The 22263-nt window shown below is 42.8% G+C and overlaps 3 protein-coding genes across 3 annotated transcripts; 2 read left to right on the forward strand and 1 right to left on the reverse strand.

Moving 5' to 3' along the window:
* Positions 1–3385: 3385 nt before the first annotated feature.
* Positions 3386–5557, forward strand: LOC124261771 (multiple epidermal growth factor-like domains protein 10). The gene is made up of 3 exons (XM_046696126.1): positions 3386–3555; positions 3908–5107; positions 5306–5557. Exons 1-3 carry the CDS (start codon positions 3504–3506, stop codon positions 5380–5382), a joined length of 1329 nt encoding a protein of 442 aa, XP_046552082.1. The 5' UTR covers positions 3386–3503; the 3' UTR covers positions 5383–5557.
* A 3904-nt stretch (positions 5558–9461) lies between these two features.
* Positions 9462–12604, forward strand: LOC124261770 (multiple epidermal growth factor-like domains protein 10). Its single transcript, XM_046696125.1, has 3 exons — positions 9462–9683; positions 10372–11755; positions 12131–12604. The coding sequence occupies exons 1-3, from the start codon at positions 9681–9683 to the stop codon at positions 12202–12204; spliced, it is 1461 nt and encodes a 486-aa protein (XP_046552081.1). The 5' UTR covers positions 9462–9680; the 3' UTR covers positions 12205–12604.
* A 5959-nt stretch (positions 12605–18563) lies between these two features.
* Positions 18564–21134, reverse strand: LOC124261774. The gene is made up of 3 exons (XM_046696130.1): positions 21015–21134; positions 19571–19703; positions 18564–18961 (listed from the first exon to the last, which is right to left on the reverse strand). Exons 1-3 carry the CDS (start codon positions 21046–21048, stop codon positions 18784–18786), a joined length of 345 nt encoding a protein of 114 aa, XP_046552086.1. The 5' UTR covers positions 21049–21134; the 3' UTR covers positions 18564–18783.
* Positions 21135–22263: the final 1129 nt, after the last annotated feature.

A 22263-nucleotide genomic window follows, 5' to 3' on the forward strand; every position in this document is an offset into this window, starting at 1 on the left:
GCGCGTTTACTTCCGGGTTGAGGAAACTTGCCTATTGCCATTATCGTGGTCCTCATAGCTGTTTATGATCATACAATGCGACGTCTCAGTTACATATAAGACTTGTTTAAGTTGCTACCATAGTGCATGTTTAGCTCTTTGCTCGGCTAAAACAACACGTATCCTCTGTCCTCATTTCGTGACTTGGTCCATCAAAATCGTCAGGATATGGCGGATACATTGCTGATGTGACGTTAAATATTAACCCACTCACTGATCCATCACAAGTTAATGGAAATAGTATATGTTACTGATCTTAGGTTTAGTAAGCATGGTGTCACGACAGCACTTCTTTATTAATTACGCTTTAAGAAAGGTGTATGATGGAACTCGGTTAACGTGGCTCCCGTTACATATATACATTTAGGGACACATGCATATATATGTACATGTGGCACTCTGTATATACAGGAGGGTAGCCAATCGGTTACAGCGTTCGCTCGTCACGCCGAAGACCTGGGTTCGACTCCCCACATTGGTACAATGTGTGAAGCCCATTTGTGGTGTCTTCCGACGTGATATTGCTGAAATATTGCTAAAGGCGGCTAAACTCACTCACCCAATGTATTTGCATGTGTATTTACACTGATTAAAAGTAGTTAACGTTCGGGACCTGCAAGTGTACATTTCGGACATATCAAATTTCTAAAAAAGTGAAAGAACCCATTTCCATAATTATAGGACTCTCTGCACGAGTCCAATGTACAATGATGACCGATGACAAATAGTGAGGATACATGCTCTTCGTTAAACCATGACTTCCGTATCGCGACCAGATACAGTGAGTTGGAGACAGTGAGCAAGAGGTTTGCCCCATTTGCTTTTAAATATCAGCTCATATAGATATATAATAAGCTGGTGTTGTTGTTTTTAGAATTAGTAGGCAGTGCTCATATTATGCGGTGTACTACTGTTCAAATGAAGACTGCCAAATATATTTTGTTGTAAAAAAAATATACATCCCCGTCATGCACACTTGTTCCATTTGTGTCTCGTGGCATACATGGCCCGTGAAGATCCGGGTTAGAATTGATCTTCAGTAACCCATGTTTGTCGTAAGAGGCGACTAACGGAGTCGGTGGTCAGGCTCACTGACTTGGTTGACACATGTCATCGCATCCGAATTGCGTAGATCGATGCTCATGCTGTTGATCACTGGATTGTCTGGTCAAGACTCGAATAGTGTTACGGACCGCCGCCATGTAGCTGGAATATTGCTGAGTGCGGCGTAAAACTAAACTCACTCGCTAACTCGTGACACTCAGGAATGTTCATGCTGTCATTAACTGGTCTGCCGCACAAATGTATTTTCTACCACTGCCCATGGCATGGGTTTTCTTCATGTAGGGTAACGCAACAGTCAAATAACTGTTGACAAACAATGTGAGCAGTGTGTCATCCCCGGGGCCCGAGCTTGTCTTTATCGGTGCAGGACACTGACTAGAAGCGAAAGTGAGCCCCGCCACTTCATCCTGGTTTCAGTACGTTAACAGAAAGCTTTGTCATGGGCTGAGTAGATTCAGAATGTTCGACCCGATATTTGCAAAAATAAAAAACATTTTACAACCTTGTCTAATTATGCATGAATTATAAATCACAATGCAATCACATAATCCATTATTGCATTATGCATGTAATGCAAAGTATAATAATTGTTGACAGTTGACTGTCATTATCAGGCACACACATTGCTCAACCAGTCGTGTACCGGTAGATAGGTCAACGGCGGCAAAGCTATGGTAGATCACGTGATGTTATTGGGTTATGTGTTCACCCCGCTGGGTGTTGTGTGTCAGTTCTCGGGAAATCATATCAGTTTCTAAGTAGTACACAGGGCTCGATGTGCACCTTCCTTGATCGGCTGGTGGTCTATTCAGATCATTCTGTGCATGATGAATGTGTACGGGTGACGCGGCGTTGAGCAATGGTTCGGGTTAAACCATGTCGCGTCAACTTCATGCTGGGGGAAGGCCTTAGACGTCTAAACAAGAACACGACTATATATGTCTTAGTCACTCTACTACCCCACACGTCCAGCTCTATGGGGGCGGTGGGGTAGCCTAGTGGTTAAAGTGTTCGCTCTTTACGCCTAAGACAAGGTTCGATTCTCCACATGGCTACAACGTGTGAAGCCCAATTCTGTGTTCCCCGCCGTGATATTGCTGGAATATTGCTAAAATCGGCGTAAAACTAAACTCACTCACTCCAGTTATATCATCGACATCATTTGTAGGTTCGATATCTTTGAAGAAGTCCCAGCTATATAACAGGGTCAGGTGTTCTAAACTAAAACAAAACTGAATGACTTAATCTTTCGAGGTTCGGGGAAACCAGGTTACAAAAACAAAATCAACTTCAACATACTAGTTAATATGTTACGTGTCCATAACACAATGACGTCATAGCGTATCTTTCAAACAAGTGTAATATATTTCTAGGTCGTAGGACAACACATGGCCTGACAATTGGTTTGTTTGTTTCCCAATGTATATTTGGAAATTATTTTCGGCCTGTAAAGCTGACAAATGATGTTTGTATACCCTCGTAAGGGTCAGCATTATATGGACCACAGTCTCTTGGATGTGCAATACATTGCAGAAAACATTAATGGATGTTGACATGGTGGTTCGAGATGACAGCAGGTGTATATGTGGGACTGACTTGTTGTTATCAATTTTACAGTGGTTTTAAACAATATTCCAGCAATATCACGGCGGGGCACACCAGGAATGGGTCTCACACATTTTACTCATGTCCTCTACTTGACGAGTGAACGCTTTAACCACTAGGCCACCAGGCCGCCTCGGTTACTTTCAGCTTTAATAATATAACTTGCTTTATCATTGTACAGTCGGTCTGTCTGTGCATAAATATGTTTTCCTTCTCACTGTGACTGGGATATACTGATCGTGGCTTGACGGTAAAGTGGACTGGGACAATCTGCGTTGTTAATTAGAACTGAAAGATCATCAGACCGGTGACCACCACCATAAATACACCCCGTTGCATAATATTTTATATAACGTACATAGCTTCTTTTATCTTCATCACTAAATATCCTTCATCACCTCTTGCCTTATTTAAAGATGGAAACAGTAAGGACATACATTTTTGTATTTTAATGGATACTAGATATTTAATGGATTAAACACAAAGTTACCTCATACAATTTAGTAAGTTACATGCAAGATATTCAGCTCAGAGATCAACCTACAGAGACGAGGTGCAGTAGTTATTGTCACATTATACACAGAAGCATTGGCAGAGAGCCACACATGTGATCTTCTACCGATACAGCCCAGTACATGTATACCTGTTCTTGACAACTCATAGCTATAAATATAATCTCACTTTGACTCAGCGACACTTACACAGGACAGGTAGATCGACAGGTGGCGCGTTTCGGCGGGTAGAGGGTATTGTAACATGCACTGATTAATTCATGGTTGTATCCTAAACGACGGATGATACCCGATATGTTCCATCTGCTCATCATTATTCATCTGACTGTCATCGGTAAGGAATTATCACCTGTAATCTTGAACAAGTATTGTAATAATAGGACGACATTTGTGTGTGTCTGTCCCGGTGAGACTACACCACATTTGTCCTGTAGATGCCATGTGTTTTAAAAGATATGTTCACTTATCAGATTTATCTAAATACAACTGTTCACATTTGAAGTATTCATGTTCATATAAACCGTTTGGGTGTTCATCTCCTTATACATTTAATGAGTCAGATCTACATTCTGTATATAGTCATGTGGTTAGGGCAGTTAGATGTACATGGTTACAACATCTAGAATCATTCAGAAGTACTGAATCCTATTATGATCCTATCACAGTCTATTTCGTGAACTCCACAGGTGCCGCTTCACTAACCCCTGATTCAAACCTCACTCGATGTTCCAATGGATGCCAGGAACGATATGGCGGGTTGACCTGCCAAGCATGTATTGGCGAATGTTATGGGGAAAGGTGCACACAGCACTGCAGCAACTGTGACAGGGATGAGTGTCACAGACATACGGGTGAATGCTATAGATGTAAACCTGGCTACTACGGCAGGGCATGTGATACCAGATGTCCTGGACATTGCTGGGACACTACAACGAAACATCATGCTTTCTGTGACCGACATACAGGTAGATGCTCACAAACATGCACAGAGGGATATTACGGCGAGTCATGTAAACAGGAATGTCCCGGCCTCTGTTTACATTCTATCTGTGACAAGCAAACAGGACACTGTCTCCGAGGTTGTCACCGTGGCTGGAGAGGCTCCCGATGCAAGAAGAAATGCCCTACAAACTGTCTGAGAGGCAAATGTAACACCGATGGCACATGCAAGGATGGCTGTACGCCTGGGTTCCATGGACTGATGTGTAACGAGAGATGTTCCAACTGTTACTCTTCTGGATGCGACAGACTGTCGGGAAGATGTGACCAGTGTCGTCCGGGCAACTGTGGGGACAAGTGTGACAAAACATGCAACAGTGGGTGTTATACTGAACGGGACGGCTCAACCAATTGTCACCGCGATACAGGAACATGCTCAGGTGGATGTAAGGATGGATGGCATGGAACACATTGTAATCTCACGTGCAGCGCTACATGTAAAACTGCATTGTGTTATCGTGACGGCTCCTGTTACGAAGGCTGCCAAAATGGCTGGAAAGGGTCATCCTGCAACGAGAGAATGTGCTCATCAAACTGCCTCAACGATATCTGCAAAGGCGATGGAAGATGTACACATGGATGTAAACCCGGTTTCCATGGTGACACTTGCGATACGAAGAGGTGTTCATACCCAGGGTGTTACCATGTCAACCCGGATGATTGTGGTCCGGGTGTTTACGGCGAAACGTGCGAATTGTCATGCAGCACCAACTGTAAAGCAGGGCCGGACAATCTAAAACGTTGCCACAAAGTCACTGGTAGTTGTACGCACGGCTGTCTGGCTGGTTGGCAAGGCGACTACTGTGATAGAAGCTGCAAAAGACAAAGAAGAAGTCTGGAGGTGGACAAAGACGAAATACATTGCTCGGAACAACTGCTTAAATCAGGTTGGGGGCCACTTTGACCTTGACTTCATTTGTTTGAACCAAGAAAACAAAGCTTTTGTTTTCTTTTTCATAATTTTTGAGAATTTACTTTCATAGCGTAATTGATCTTCATGATGTAATGGGATATCGATTCTCCTCGTCGCATCTATGTTACTCAGTCGTATTATTAGTAAAATGATTTATTGTGTTGTGTTGCAGCGGCTGATCAGAAGAAAGTGGCTGTGGTACTGTTACCGTTGATGCTGTCCCTCACACAGCGTCATCTACTTACCTAGCAGCGCAGTGCCCGACATCCCCACCGCGTCAGCTTGCTGTTGGGTAACCTCGTGGTCATGTGGTTGTATCGAGGCATCTAAACTGCACTTGGAAGGGTGTGGTTAGACGATGTCCTTGAGAACACTGCTTGACATTCACTTCCCATCATCATACATTACATCGAATTAATACTCAGTTTTTCGGTTTTAGTCATTACTGGTACATGCTGATTAGAAAATACTGACCTACCTGTAGCTTTGGGTTTATGTGAAAGGAAACCAACGTAAATATTTTCAGAAGTATTTTGATATGAATACAGTTTTGTAATATGAACTATGAACAATAAAACCATGTAAAATATATCACACTCTCCCTGTGTTTTGGGTTCTGGTCGTTGTGATTTGACTCTCCGCGAACCACTTCTATTACTAGTTGGTTTGGAGGGTTTTGGGGTTTTTTTTCAGAAAGCTTTGTTATTTTCTTAAGACGGTTTAACACTTTACACTAATGATACGGTAAATTAATATTGCTATATTGCTATGTAAGGACGGATGTGTCGTCAATATCATCAAGTTCACTAGTTACGAAAACACCCTGCAATCGGATGACAAGACATTTATTTATCACTTAACTGGCCTTCATCAGCCCATGATTGCCGTCAGAGACGATTCTGGGTGGTCAGACTCATGGTTGGTGCATATCATCGAATCCTAGTCGCGTTGATGGGTGTTCATGATGCCAGTCACTGGATTGTATGGTCCAGGTTCGATTATTTACAGACCACCTTCGTATAGTTGGAATAGTGTCCAGTGCGGCGTTAAACAAACAAATACGGCACATGGCCTATTGACAGACATGTATTGATATCTGCGTTGTACTTACACCTATCAACAGGAAGGGGTCTATCTATCCCTGAAGCCTAGTCTGTCTCACAGTCCCTGAACCACATTATTTTCCCTTCCATCCAGCTCTCCCTGCAACACTAAAGCTCTAAATGAAGCAAGTCTAGATTTCCTCATGTTCTGAATCTCCCATCTCACTGGGGCTCCTTTCCAATTTAAATGGGATTATTGGTTACTATCCAAATGTTATGTATTGAGAGACTAAGCGTTAGTCTACCTGAAGCCATGCAGCTCTGGTCGTTCCTATCCAGATAGGGATAGCCCTCAACCTTAATGAAGCCATGCAGCTCTGGTCGTTCCTATCCAGATAGGGATAGCACTCAACCTTAATGAAGCCATGCAGCTCTGGTCGTTCCTATCCAGATAGGGATAGCACTCAACCTTAATGAAGCCATGCAGCTCTGGTCGTTCCTATCCAGATAGGGATAGCACTCAACCTTAATGAAGCCATGCAGCTCTGGTTGTTCCTATCCAGATAGGGATAGCACTCAACCTTAATGAAGCCATGCAGCTCTGGTTGTTCCTATCCAGATAGGGATAGCCCTCAACCTTAATGAAGCCATGCAGCTCTGGTCGTTCCTATCCAGCTAGGGATAGCACTCAACCTTATTGAAGCCATGCAGCTCTGGTTGTTCCTATCCAGATAGGGATAGCACTCAACCTTAATGAAGCCATGCAGCTCTGGTTGTTCCTATCCAGATAGGGATAGCACTCAACCTTAATGAAGCCATGCAGCTCTGGTTGTTCCTATCCAGATAGGGATAGCCCTCAACCTTAATGAAGCCATGCAGCTCTGGTCGTTCCTATCCAGATAGGGATAGCACTCAACCTTAATGAAGCCATGCAGCTCTGGTCGTTCCTATCCAGATAGGGATAGCACTCACCCTTAATGAAGCCATGCAGCTCTGGTTGTTCCTATCCAGCTAGGGATAGCACTCAACCTTAATGAAGCCATGCAGCTCTGGTCGTTCCTATCCAGCTAGGGATAGCCCTCAACCTTAATGAAGCCATGCAGCTCTGGTCGTTCCTATCCAGATGGTGATAGCCCTCAACCTTAATGAAGCCATGCAGCTCTGGTCGTTCCTATCCAGCTAGGGATAGCACTCAACCTTAATGAAGCCATGCAGCTCTGGTCGTTCCTATCCAGCTAGGGATAGCACTCAACCTTAATGAAGCCATGCAGCTCTGGTCGTTCCTATCCAGCTAGGGATAGCACTCAACCTTAATGAAGCCATGCAGCTCTGGTCGTTCCTATCCAGATAGGGATAGCACTCAACCTTAATGATAACGTTTATGTACACACTAACATAGCGGGCTTTCCCTTTTTGTTTTTGTGCAAACCATTTAAATATGTTTCTGTGTATTTTCATTATTCCTAAATACTTAATTGTTTTGATTGTCAAGTGCGCCGAAAATCTCCTTTAGTTTACTGGATTTACAAACATTTGGTATATCCCCATTATTCAATACTATATATAAGCATGAAAAACACGACTGTTGGAAGTGCTCATATATTACAATTTGGTAATCTGAGAGGAATACACAATACCGGAAAGTATGTTCACCATGGCTACTCCACCAAAACCTAAATCACCTAGTTGTCAAATAAAAACCCACTAGCGATCACATCAGTACCTGGTGTAACAACCACTCACACAGTTAACATGGACCAGTCTCCTATTATACCAGCAAGGGAGCGTCGTCTTCTAGGCATCGGACTTCTCTACCATTCCTCATGGGTTGTGCCTCAGTTCCTGCAGAAGGATCTCCATCTCGAACTTGGCGTCCAAGATAGTCCCAAAGATGTTCGATGGGGGTTCATATCGGGGCTCCTTGTAGGTCCTGGTAATGTTTTCATGGCGTTGTTCTTGGTTATTATCTCAATTTCTAAAAATGCCCTTGGATTCAATTTGCACATTAATTAATGCTCACGTGATCTCATCGGTTAAAGACAGACATCAACGAGTAAAGGTCCTCTTGTTAACGGAACAAATACCCCCATAACGCCAAAAGAATATGATGAAACTTTTAATACCTATTCGCTTCGCTGACAAACCTCGATACAATCCAATATATGTCTCTACAAAGAGTGGGACGAGCATGTATGTACCACACATACGACGAGTAAACCATACATGTTTATCCACAGTATAAGTGTTCAATTGTGTTATTGGGTTCTATTTTGCCTACATGTTTCGTTATTTCAGGGATGGTGGAACTAATTTTTACAACGTAGGCAACAATATTCCCGTTACATAGGGAGAATGTCTAAGACCTCTGAAAATATAAAATAATCAGGTAAACTCGGTGGTTGATGTCATGAACAAGTCTATTGACAATGACAACCAATCCGTCTGGTCCCGTTATATCCCCATGGTACCAGGAACCTTGCTGTTCAGGAATACCTACAGGGCAGACAGACGTGGAAAAAGGTGGAATATCTCCCGTTAACGTATTGAGAACTTGACGTTATTGTCTTGGACCCCAGTACGTGATCAGTCGGTGTTAATGGGGTAAAGTACATACTAAATCAGTAGATAAAATACAGATAGGTATGACAGAGTGACATGTGCAGCTAGACTGACATGCGCAGCAGACCGGCGCATGATAACCCTGTACACTTAAGTCGATACTTACCGTACTTCGCATTAGATCATATTACAATGTGCACAAATTCGGCATTCAAATAATTAAAAAACTATAACACGCATCGACGCCGTTTTTCTCCATTCATTAACGCAAATGCATGTGCCTATCAGGATGGACATAATGAATCAGATGTATTTGTCAACAAAACACCAATTTGGTTGTTTGCAGTAAGTTAGTTCACTAAATAAAATATCCAAATATGTATTGTTCGGCTGACAGTTTTACCACAAATGGAAGGAAATCTGACCTTCATTTATACAGGGAGTGATAATCCTATCCACCTACCAAAACAGACAACATTATTTATCCGATACAAAACATTTAGATTAAAGATTTTAATGATTAAGAATACAAATGAAATACAATCATTTCACATATGAGACACCGTATTGAAATGTAAACCAGAAAAGAAAGCAGAAAGACGGGTTTAGGCATGCTTCGTGCTGTTGGCAGCCCGCCAGACATAGAGTCAGATCTTTAAAATCAAGCAGTGTTTAAAATGACAAGTCATAGTTATATATAGAGCACCTGTAGTATCAAAGTGTACACTGGTCCAGGTGAGCGGTTCTGGGCCCGCATAAGCTGCACATCTACCAGGCGATAGTGTTCCCTCCAGCGGACACCCCAAACACTGGGACACGGTGATGTGTTTTCTCCGATACTTTACATTTGAAAAACAACACTCGTATTGATGTTTCATCTTTGGAAGATGGAAAGATTTCTCAGTCGCATTGTGACTATCATCGCTTTGATATACGCATGTGTTCATGGTAAGAAGTTTCTTAATCAGTTTCAAGTGTATGTTTGTTTGTTGGTTAACGCCGCAAGCAGCAATGTTCAAGCTGTGTAAGGCGGCAATTTGAAGTGACTGTAGTATTATGCCGCTTTTAGCAATATTCCAGCAGTATCACGGGGACGGCACCAGAAATGGGCTTCACATATTGTACCCATGTGGGATGTGGGGAATCGAGCCCGGGCCTTCGATTCGGTGCGGCGAGCGAACGTTTTAACCACTGTATGCTGTATGGTGTATATGAATCGTATGAAATATCGCCTTTCACCAGTAAATTATCACTTCTTCCTTCAATACCCGTGAAGATCGGGGTTAGAATTGGTCAGGATTGGTCTTCAGCAACCCATGCTTGTCGTAAAAGGCAACTAACGGGATCGGGTGGTCAAGCTCGCTGACTTGGTTGACACATGTCATCATATTTAAATTGCGAAGATCGATGCTTATGTTGTTGATCACTGGATTGTCTGGACCAGACTCGATTATTTACACACCGCCGGAATATTGCTGAATGCGACGTAAAACTAAACTCACTCACTCCCTCACTTCTTTCAGCATAATGCAAATATACCAGATTTAAAGCTTGGACCTTAAGTTACTAGTATAAAGCTATCAAAAATGAAATATTCCATTGTGAATTGTCTAACACTCTTGATGTTATTCCACAGGAATCACCGGCAAATGTAGTGATGGGTGCACCGCTCCGTATGGGGGGATTAACTTGTCAAGCGTGCCGACACGGTTGCTTTGGAGACAGGTGTACCAAACACTGCAGCCACTGTGACACTGGCGGGTGTGACAGAGATACGGGCAGGTGTTACAGATGTAAACCAGGTTACTATGGTGACGACTGCAGCACTCTGTGTCCAGTAGACTGTCCTGCAGATTACAAGGGTCAATATTATTGCAACAGAACCACGGGGAGCTGTATGGAGACCTGCCCCAAGGGACACTTCGGGAACACATGCCAGAACCCTTGTCCACAACACTGCAAACACTCGTCTTGTGCCAAAACCAATGGGGACTGTCTTGCTGGCTGTGAGCATGGGTGGACGGGGTCTTTCTGTCGTGAGAAGTGCTCTGCCCATTGTCTGCGAGGAATATGCCACATCGACGGCAAGTGCAAAGAGGGATGCGAAGCTGGTTACTATGGATGGTTCTGTGACCAGAAATGTTCCAACTGTTACACCACAGGATGTGACAGATTTTCAGGAAGATGTGATCAATGCTTACCTGGTCTCCATGGCGACAACTGTAACATGACATGCAGTAACTACTGTTACACAGAACGGGATGGCTACAGGCACTGTGCGCGAGAAGACGGAAAGTGTTTACAGGGATGTATACGCGGACGACATGGATCTCACTGTGGAAGAAAGTGTAGCATCAACTGTAAGAATTCCGCATGCTATCCAGAAGACGGGTCTTGCGTTGACGGTTGTACGCACGGACGGAAAGGGTCTTTCTGTAACCAAACCTGCTCGAACCATTGTCGAACTGGCGCCTGTTATACAGATGGAAGATGTAAATATGGATGCGAACCAGGGTTCTATGGTCTATTTTGTGATCGGCAATGTCCACACTGTGATAGTACGGGATGCGACAGAACATCGGGCAGGTGTGAGGAATGCTCCCCGGGCAGATATGGCAACGGTTGCAATCAGATGTGCAACAACTGTTATGCAGGACGATATAGTTCGGGTATTTGTCAGCGGGAAACCGGAAGATGTCTAGAGGGATGTAAGGACGGTTGGTATGGACCAACATGCAGTCAGCGATGCAACCAGAACTGTAGACCCCAGATCTGTAATACAGATGGCGCCTGTATAAATGGCTGTATGCATGGATGGAGTGGAACCCACTGCAATATCACGTGTCCTGGCAACTGTTTCGATCACGACTGCCTCACTGATGGAAGGTGTAAGCAGGGATGCAGGGATGGGTTCTCAGGAAGATTCTGCGAGGAAGAATGTCCTACTTGTAAAACTTACAGGATTCATGTAATTGAGCCTTTCACAAGTAGTGAGTCGTCTCATCTAGCGCCCATATCAGGTACGAGTTTCAAATCTACAAACATATATTTCTGATATCTAAATATAAACAATGGATCTGTGAAGTACGCAACTTTGAACAGTTCACATGATGTTACCTTCTGACATACAGATAATGAGCTGTGTATATATAATATACTGGACAAATATAGCTAGGGATCTATGTAAATTTTGAAATTATGAATAATGATCTATTTATTCATTGACACACTGATAAAATATCAATCATAAAAATACCAATATCCCTAACTTATTTTGTCCAGTATAGATGAAAGACATGTTTTACTTTATTTGATTGAACCATTTGTGTTAAGTTATGATATTTATTGATAACTTGTAAAGGTTTCCCAATTTTAAATGAGCATTCATGTTACAGGGATTTGGATTCAAGTGGCTGCCATCGTGGTTTGGGCGTATCACCGCTGTCCAGTGGGCTGCCAGGACATCTGAACTGCAATCACGTCGGGGGTAGTTAGAAGGGTCCTGGACAGAACACTGACAGCTGAACCAACGTACGAGCACATACGTGACTGATATCCGCTCTGATGACACCATCCACACAAAGAACGAATGCATCGTAACTAATTACGGATATGCATTCAATCAATGTATAAATTGTATATTCTTGTACATTTTGTTTGACTGTGTACAGATGTGTTTATGTAAATATGTCAGAACACTGTACATATAAATTTCCTCAAATTGAGTAAATTTGTATTTATATATTTTCATGTGTGTATAATCATTGTGAACAACAATGTGAGAAAACATAACTTTATAAACATAAGGACATTCTAAAGTTTGTTCCTGAATGTAAAAAGATGACAATAAATTTATTTTATAAAAAAAACTTTGTTTAATAAATTTCCCTTTTGGGATTTGGGTTAAAATCAGGCCCAGAATGCATGCAAGGTAACGAGTTTACTGAAGGACTAGTTGGTAAGACCATGGGATAATGGCGGTGTTTAGCCATCTTCGCAACAACGTCACTATCCATGCTATCATCCGCTGAATTGTTTGGTCCATAATTCATTGAGAACAAGCCAGAGCGTGCAAATAAGGCATGATGGGGCAGAAAAGAGAGACCAGTATCCCAACATCAAACCTTGCCACAGGAATAATTGTTGTCATTATTCTCATAGATCAGGGAAAGAGTTACCACCAGGTAATTTACATTATGTAATTGTCAGTGGGATAATCAAATCTAGGACAGAAACTGGCGACTGCGTGATATGTGCTATAAACTGATATTATCACTCTCAAGAGTGTGGCTACCTGTTGCACAGACAGACCAGAAGATACCCTTTGACACCGATTATTATCGGTGTCAAAGGGTATCTTCTGGTCTGTCTGTTGCTGTTCTAATTTCAATACAAGTGTTCACCATGGTGCACTGCCTTGTATTGTAAGCTGTTAGATTTCCTCGTTCATTACACATCTTTCCCCTAAAGCACAACTATGGTAGTCTTCAGTTTGGGTATATCACGTTATCGGTTGAAGTTTTATTTACTAATATTCTAAATTTGGAGAATGTATCCCTGAATTATTCTAGTCCCAAAACGAGGTCTGAGAAGAACAAAATCAAGCTAGTGAGCTTGTGTTACATGTTTGTATATTAAAACTAACCACGCAGCTCGGTGAGATATACAACGTATTTGGTAACAACCGTTAAGTCTGCTGTGGTCAGTATGTGATCCCATCACGACGTATTGGCTTCATGCAGGAAGAGAATGAGCATGAGCACGGGTACGGTCCAGGCATGCCTGTCATAGACCGAAATCAGGGATTCGAACCTCGACCACTGACTAAAAGGGAGGCCCTGAATCCCCTTCGCAATGTATCCACATCTGGGATCACTCACTCACACCACTGGGTTTTGAGGTAATTAGGGTATGTATTGTTAGGATATTGATGGGGCATATATTTGAAGTAAACTGTGTTCATACAGCTACTTCACTCACTCACTCATTCACTCATTCACTCATGATTCAGTCATGATGCAGTCATGGTGCATTCATGAAGGAAGACATTTGAATGTACCAAATATGTTTTACAAATGTTAACTTTGATACCGTAATTTATAGTCTCCTTAAACGTGCACATTGTGCTGTAGATATATAGCAGCCGGTAACGACTACCACACACAGAGATTAGAAAGTCCAGAGTCTGAGAAGCAGGCAGTCGATTTGTGCACGTAACAGTTTCACTCCATAATCAATACACTAGCCTTTTTTGCTCACAGTACCGTATGACACATTGTCTTTATCTGCATGTGTGTGTCTCTGTGTGTGTGCGTGCATGCGTGTACGTCGAAAGTGATATCTGTTGATATACGTGCATGTATGTTTATAAAGCCTTTTCCACTAGTCTATTCAGAACATGTATGAACGACCGAACCTTAACTTGAGTTTATTTAAGATCGGGTTATCGGAGTTTGAGACACCTAGTACAGACATGACGTCAGCGATTGTCGAATGTAGATTAAGTGGGGTATATACACTCACTCGTGATTTCATATTGACAGAATGCAGTTATCAGTAATGTATTATGTAATGTAAGAGGGTTGCAATAAAGAATAGATGGCACGTACCCAAGTTTTCAAACACGCTTATATTTAGCAAACCAAAAAACACAATGTCTTACGAGCACAAAGATTTACAGTGGTTCCCGGGACTGAATTCAGCCTTGAGTGTCAACGGTATTATATCTGTCAAATCGGTCTGTGGTCGTTGCGTGGTCAAAAGAATCACGACGTGTATGCCATTGGTCGTCGTGTGCAACAAAGGGATCCTCCTGTTCTGAACCTGGCCCAATTGGAAGCTGTTTTACACGAGGAATGGCGTAGACTGCCCCTTCAGAGGACCAGGAGGGGTATGAGGAGGAGAGTGCAGGAGGTTACACTCGGTATTGACCTTGAATCGTGTAAGACACGCAAAATGACATTTTGAATGTTCACATTCACCGATAAATTCAACATAAAACATTCCAGGGCCATAGTTGTACAGACATGGTTTTGTATGAAAATAAGTGTGCTTTTTTCAAAATAGGCAATTATTCATCATAAACTCAACATGGATTCCAATCATTTTGTCGTTTTTTATGAATCAAAGGATCATACAGGTCAGAAAAACGCATGGTTTTTTTTCAATCGTGGTCACCACGAGATGTTTTATGTAAGTGTTGAAAAAACCTATCATTCCAAAAATACTTAATTAAGTTCTTTGTGTATAAATGTATATTAAGGATATTACTGATACGAGACAAATGAGCAGGTGAGACAACTTGAATCAGCTTCAGTACCCTGCCCTCTTCCATGTTTCCATTGCTTTGACGACTGTGGGATGAAGACGTAGAACACAATTCGAAGGTTGAATAGTAAACATGGAGGACGAGTTACACGTTACAGAGTAGTAGTATTTATATATTTATTTTATTTATATATATTTATATAGTGCCAATATCCAGATCACCTGCTCAAAGGCGCTTTGTTTTTCCCTCGACCATTGGATGTCAGTCTCAAATGGCACAACGCATTATCAATCTCAACTCCCTGGGGATCATACAACTCTTGCAGCCACTAGGCGCACCGAGTTAATGTGGCTTTCCCATCCTTACGAGGTACCCATTCACAGCTGGGTGGACTGGGACACGTAGTCACAGTATTTTGTCCAAGTTTACTGCACGTTGCTGTACCCGCAACTAGGTGTTTGCACGTATTCATGTGGCCACCATCTGGTCATATACCAACGGATTCGTGGTTTCGTTTAAGTGCACAGGGTTGTGTACTGTACACTAGGGGTTGTGACAACACTGAGAGAGTCTGCACGCAAAGTTGACTCCAAAGGTTTTTACGCCCGGTCACAGGTGGGCTCGATCCCGTCACCTCAGGTTCGCTGGATCACCCACCACGCCCTCGTAGTATTTCGTGGCGTTTCGGACAACATAGAAGAACATTCTATTTAAAGTTGACTTGCAGTGAAATAGTTTGGAAGGAAATATAATATGTTGTTCTCAGTTTCATTTTACAGAGCAGTTAGGTAAGTTAACCAGTAACAACAATCTAAAACTTGCATTTAGATGAAACTAACAGTCATATATCACGTGGATCAGAGCATGCTGTTTTACATGGTCAACTTCAAGTTCAACACAAATAGCTAGACGCACTCCCCTCCCAAACCACAAGGAAATATTTGTGTGCACAGAGAATGCATACAAGTAGGTCACCATGAGTTGACGGATACCAGCGATACTATAGAGTGGCAATGACAGCATGCAGTGCCTACGTGCAAAAGGATTGGAGTGAAACAGTACATACATGGGGGGTTGCAGTTACATTATAAACTTGTTTACCTCTCAGCTACTATCGAACAAAGTTGCAGAAGCATATCTATTATAAACATGTACTGGAACACGACCTTCACTCGGTTTCATCTTCCCGCTCATATTCAAGGGTTTGCCTTCGTGTTACTAGATACCCAGGTCAGCGTGTCTGAATAATGTGCATCACTAGTGCATGTACGCCTATAGTTTGAGAGTAAAGTCTTTGTATCCATTAAACAGGTGAGACAGGAAAGCGTTAAAGCATCATGTTTTTAATAAACAAATTCATAAATGCAACCGTGCAGATGTAGCAGTGTTCCCTTAAAAGTTGCAGAGAGATATTAATCTATATATTTCATTTCCATAGAAAATAATATAAGAACGTCCGCATGAACTTCTGTGAGATATATCGTGCAAGGAAAGAGGGTCAGTATTTGACCTATAAACATTTCCTGTAGAGACAGATACAAGTTTATCTCCAGACTGCATCTGATGCCACCGCAGTACAAATAATTAAGTTTCACATTGTCTGCTTGTGACCCGGCCGTAAAAGTCATCACTTTTAAATAGTAACAAATAAAGTTCACTGGAAACAATCCGGCTGAACTGTACAGCGAACATGTTTCATGTACATGCCACTTCTGTAATGGAGACAATATTAAACTTGCGGGTAGTTCAACACGATGCAAGACAACATCACAATCTGTAAGATAAACATTAGCGTGCAATAGGGTTATCTCTGTTAGTACAAGACTAAAGTGTCCTAAAGTATTACACTTTATTCAGAGGATCTCTAACAATAACTAATCCTTTCTGCTTATGTATTTATAATTCCTCAATAGACATTTCTTATAGGTGAGCGAGTATGTATTACGGCGCTTCTAACAACATTCCAGTAATATGGCTTGGAACACCAGAAAAAGTCAAGAGAAAGAGAATCGAATCCGGTGTCGAGCGATTTCTGTAAACATTAGGTTACACTGTAACTCCTGCGCATACCGTTATAAAAGTCTTTCTCTGCGGACAGAATGTGTCACATAATAAAGTTGCAAAACAAATTTGTACTGACGGATTTTGCTTATTCTAATATTAGGGGGTTACACCAAACACTGACTTTGGCCAACTGAGCACATTTGTACAACGAGTTGAAGTGAAGTCAAATCATATTTTATAATTAAATACATGTGTTGTTGCATACTGAGTGCTCGTACTTGCTGCTTATAGAATGCGGGTGTAGTTGTAAAGTATGCGCGTGATGCTGTGTACTGACTGACTGACTGAGTTTAGTTTTACGCCGCTTTTAGCAGTATTCCAGCAATATCACGGCGGGGGACACCAGAAATGGGCTTCACACATTGTGCGCATGTGGGGAATCGAACCCGGGTCTTCGGCGTGACGAGCGAACGCTTTAACCACTAGGCTACCCTACCGCCCCCTGTGTACTAAATGCACGGGTTGGTGTATAGTGAATGCACATGAGGCAATAGCGTGAATGCTCGTGTTGCTGCATACGGAATGCAGGTGTTGTATACTGGATGTACGTGTTGTGTATACTGAATAGACCGAAAGCACGTGTTGTTGTATACCGAATGCACGTGTTGTTGTATGGTGAATGTCGCGATGCTTCATACTGAATGTATTAGATGCTGTAGAGTGAATGCACTCGTTGCTGTTGGCTGAATGTTCTTTTTGCGGTACATTGAATGCATGTGTATGGTGAATGCTCTTGATGCGGTACACTGAATGTACATGCTGTTGTATGGTGAATGCTCTTGATGCGGTACACTGAATGTACATGCTGTTGTATGGTGAATGCACGTGATGCGGTACACTGAATGTACATGCTGTTGTATGGTGAATGCACGTGATGCGGTACACTGAATGTACATGCTGTTGTATGGTGAATGCACGTGATGCGGTACACTGAATGTACATGCTGTTGTATGGTGAATGCACGTGATGCGGTACACTGAATGTACATGCTGTTGTATGGTGAATGCACGTGATGCGGTACACTGAATGTACATGCTGTTGTATGGTGAATGCACGTGTTGCTCTTGAATGAATGCACATGTTTTCTCACAGTTTATTGCTAACTACGACTGGTCCTGATTCCATCCGACTCACGGAGGACAGTTCACAATGCTTGTCTCGGGAAGGAAGGAACCAGGACTTACATATAACAGTCATCAAGACAATACCTATTTCTGCTCTGCCTCTGTTTTGTATCAACATATTTCATCGAACATGACACAGCTGTTTTAAGTTTCGTTTTCCATACACAAAAATACTTCCCCGATGTGCATGACTGTTTGTCCTCTACAAATGTGTTCGAATAGCCGATGTCATGTGCCTGATTCTTTTGCATGCACAATATGTCCATCGCCTTCCCACACAGTGAATCCTGGTGTATTTAATGGGAACAACCCTGCACAACAGTCAATATTGGCAAAAACTTAGGGGAAGCCCCATAACAACACAAATTTAACTTATTTTTTAAACATTTTATTTCCTTCAAGCCGTATTATACACGGTTTGGCATTAGATAAAATGTCTTGTACATCTCAGAAGGTTAAAAATATCATGGCTTTTAACACTACAGGCTCTACCTATAATTAAATATTTTCGTTGTTGAAAAAAGTGTCACTAGAACAGAATAATAACCCACCTAGGATCTGCAACTAATCAGTTACTGAGATATGATAATCACTACTTTGTGTCGCTCGAACTTCCTCCTTCGATTACTGCATCATTCGAGACAACCAACCCTGTCTCGGGCGCGTTGTTCTCGCTTGTACAGCGACCTCCATCCGTTAATTCGAACCCAGCGTCTCCACGAACAGTTTTTCGATAGAGGAATGGAATTCTCTTGGCTAAACTGGTGTCTCTGAAAAATGCATTCAGATCGTTAGTGATTTCTGATGTATTGCGGTATATTTACAAACGGGCATATGTGTGGGTTCTTCTATGCTAACCTGTTGAAACAAAATAGCTACTTTGGTTACCTACCCAGAAAATCAGTCACTTTCTACTTGTATGTTCACACTAAGCTGAGACACACGAGACAACGTCATACACGGTAATTGACAGACAGATCAATACTGGGACATAGCACTACAACACAATGACATGCATGTGTGAGTGAGTGAGTTTAGTTTTATGCCGCAATCAGCAATATTCCAGCTATATGGCGGCGGGCTGTAAATAATCAAGTCTGGACCAGACAATCCAGTGATCAACAGCATGGGCATCGATTATGGGATACGATGACATGTGTCAACCAAGTCAGCGAGCCTCACCACCCAATCCCGTTAGTCGCCTCTTACGACAAGCATGGGTTGCTGAAGATTAATTCTAACCCGGATTGCTTACGTGCCATGTGAGAGAATTCAGTACTTCCCGTACATCGTTATATTTGAAGGTCATTTCATGATACAGTCTGACGCAATGTATACCAGTTTTTATTAAGGTATAATAAAGACAATATATATCTTACCTGATGACCCATACACCCAGGACAGCGGCAGCTACAAAACACAGACCGATGTACACCAGGAGAGCCCTGTACATCGTGGTCAACGATTGTGGACAATCACCAGTAACCCCACACTGGCAAGTTGGTAAACTGGCTGAAAATACACGATTTAACATTGGATGTTAGATGGTTCTTGTCCTTCATTGTCGAGTTAAGGTGAATGGAATCTAACAAATATAACAATATATTTTATAAAACAATGTGTGTAGAAAGAATCCATGATTTCTAAAATATCATAGAAATAATATATTTACAGTAACGTACGCAATAATATTCGACGGAAAGTTTGATTAGGAACTTTTAAGTGACAGTTTTATGATACAAAATTCTTTCTTCGCTTTATGTATATTAGCATGGTGGGGGAGAAATAAAAATTGTTGAATATGCATGACATAGATAATTCATCCTCGTTGTATAAATATACGTTTAACTTATTAAATTGTTTAGATAAACGGAATTGTCGGTCACAGCGTCTATCATCACAAAGCAGGACTCTGTTCTGGAGCTAGCGTGCATCAACATGTTATAATTCCCTGTGACAAAGGGTATCTGTGGGTTACTTGTGCCCATTGACAGTGTACATTGTGGATAACGAAGCTACACATTGAACCTAAAGACATGTGTGCGTGTACATGTGTATGTACGCAGTATTATTTGCAACACCGAGGGCACAGTTAATGCGCAATAATCTCCCGGGACGGATGAGCTCTTAGTTTTAAAGATAAGGAAAATATAACATCAGGAAATATTTACAATATTACTACTATTTGTACAACTACTTCGGTCAGATCCACTGTCTCTGCGCAATAACACGTGCCGCGGACGTTTGGCCAGGGTGTATCACTGCATATAACCGTCGCAATTACCATTGTACCAAAGCATTATCTGTCAACACCTCCCACCCCAACCCCCACTCTCTCACCCGCTCCCTCTCTCCCCCTTCCTCTCTCCCCTTCCCTCTCTCTCCCTCCCTCTCTCTCTGTCTGTCTCTTTCTCTCAATCTCACTCTGTGTCTGTCAATCTCTCTCCCTCTCTCTCTCTCTCTTTCTGTCTGTTTCTCAATCTCCCTGCCCCTCTCTCTGTGTCTGTCTGTCTCTCTCTCATTTCTCTCCCCTCTCTCTCTCTCTCTCTCTCTCTATCTATGTCTCTCACACACATATCTACATATAGACAGGTTATAACGTATTACTAAGATACATGGTAACGTAAACACATCACATATCACAGTGATGTCGTGTGCATAGATCAACCGACACTGACAGATGCAAAAGGAAATTGTTCGCTCATACTGTTTCTTCAACTTGAATTTAAATGTAAGTTTCAAAGACTTGAAATATTCGCGCGCAGATTAAGTAAACTTCGGCTACATAGACGCGTGTGTAATATGTCACATCATATACTGTACCTGACATGCTGTCACTGCCGTCCTCAATACACATGGAATCAGATTTAACAGGAACTTGTTTCAGTAGACCAGTAGGTTACGAGGAAATAATGTTTTGACATGCCGTTGTTGTTTATTGTTTGTTTGGTTTTTCATTACTATATATACCGTTACAAGTAGGGCAGGATGTACCTTTCTGTCAGAGGGAAAGTACTGAAAGTTTTCATTTGCTTTCGGAGTAAGCCAAACTCCCTATCCAATGTTCGGTGAAAGTGGTGACTGGTGGATCAGGTGGTCACTCTCGCCACCACAGGGCTGTAACACTGGTGGATCGGGTGGTCACTCTCGCCACCACAGAGCTGTAACACTGGTGGATCGGGTGGTCACTCTCGCCACCACAGGGTTGTAACACTGGTGGATCGGGTGGTCACTCTCGCCACCACAGGGCTGTAACACTGGTGGATCGGGTGGTCACTCTCGCCACCACAGGGCTGTAACACTGGTGGATCGGGTGGTCACTCTCGCCACCACAGAGCTGTAACACTGGTGGATCGGGTGGTCACTCTCGCCACCACAGGGTTGTAACACTGGTGGATCGGGTGGTCACTCTCGCCACCACAGAGCTGTAACACTGGTGGATCGGGTGGTCACTCTCGCCACCACAGGGTTGTAACACTGGTGGATCGGGTGGTCACTCTCGCCACCACAGGGCTGTAACACTGGTGGATCGGGTGGTCACTCTCGCCACCACAGAGCTGTAACACTGGTGGATCAGGTGGTCACTCGCCACCACAGGGCTGTAACACTGGTGGATCGGGTGGTCACTCTCGCCACCACAGGGTTGTAACACTGGTGGATCGGGTGGTCACTCTCGCCACCACAGGGCTGTAACACTGGTGGATCGGGTGGTCACTCTCGCCACCACAGAGCTGTAACACTGGTGGATCAGGTGGTCACTCTCGCCACCACAGGGCTGTAACAATGGTGGATCGGGTGGTCACTCTCGCCACCACAGGGCTGTAACACTGGTGGATCGGGTGGTCTCTCGCCACCACAGGGCTGTAACAATGGTGGATCAGGTGGTCACTCTCTCGCCACCACAGGGCGGTGTAACAATGGTGGATCAGGTGGTCACTCTCGCCACCACAGGGCTGTTACACTGGTGGATCGGGTGGTCACTCTCGCCACCACAGGGCTGTTACACTGGTGGAACGGGTGGTCACTCTCGCCACCACAGGGCTGTAACACTGGTGGATCGGGTGGTCACTCT

This window comes from Haliotis rubra, unplaced genomic scaffold (assembly GCF_003918875.1).
Source record: "Haliotis rubra isolate DU_JTF1 unplaced genomic scaffold, ASM391887v1 Scf808, whole genome shotgun sequence".
NCBI classification, from domain to species: domain Eukaryota; kingdom Metazoa; phylum Mollusca; class Gastropoda; order Lepetellida; family Haliotidae; genus Haliotis; species Haliotis rubra.

Coding starts and splice junctions, on each gene's coding strand:
- LOC124261771 (XM_046696126.1), top strand. CDS start 3,504: ATGATACCCGATATGTTCCATCTGCTCATCATTATTCATCTGACTGTC. Junction 3,556..3,907: donor TATTCATCTGACTGTCATCG/GTAAGGAATTAT, acceptor TGAACTCCACAG/GTGCCGCTTCACTAACCCCT. Junction 5,108..5,305: donor GGAACAACTGCTTAAATCAG/GTTGGGGGCCAC, acceptor GTTGTGTTGCAG/CGGCTGATCAGAAGAAAGTG.
- LOC124261770 (XM_046696125.1), top strand. Junction 11,756..12,130: donor TCATCTAGCGCCCATATCAG/GTACGAGTTTCA, acceptor TTCATGTTACAG/GGATTTGGATTCAAGTGGCT.
- LOC124261774 (XM_046696130.1), bottom strand. CDS start 21,048: ATGTGTATTGAGGACGGCAGTGACAGCATGTCAG. Junction 19,704..21,014: donor CGGCAGTGACAGCATGTCAG/GTACAGTATATG, acceptor GTGTATTTTCAG/CCAGTTTACCAACTTGCCAG. Junction 18,962..19,570: donor CTGGGTGTATGGGTCATCAG/GTAAGATATATA, acceptor TGCATTTTTCAG/AGACACCAGTTTAGCCAAGA.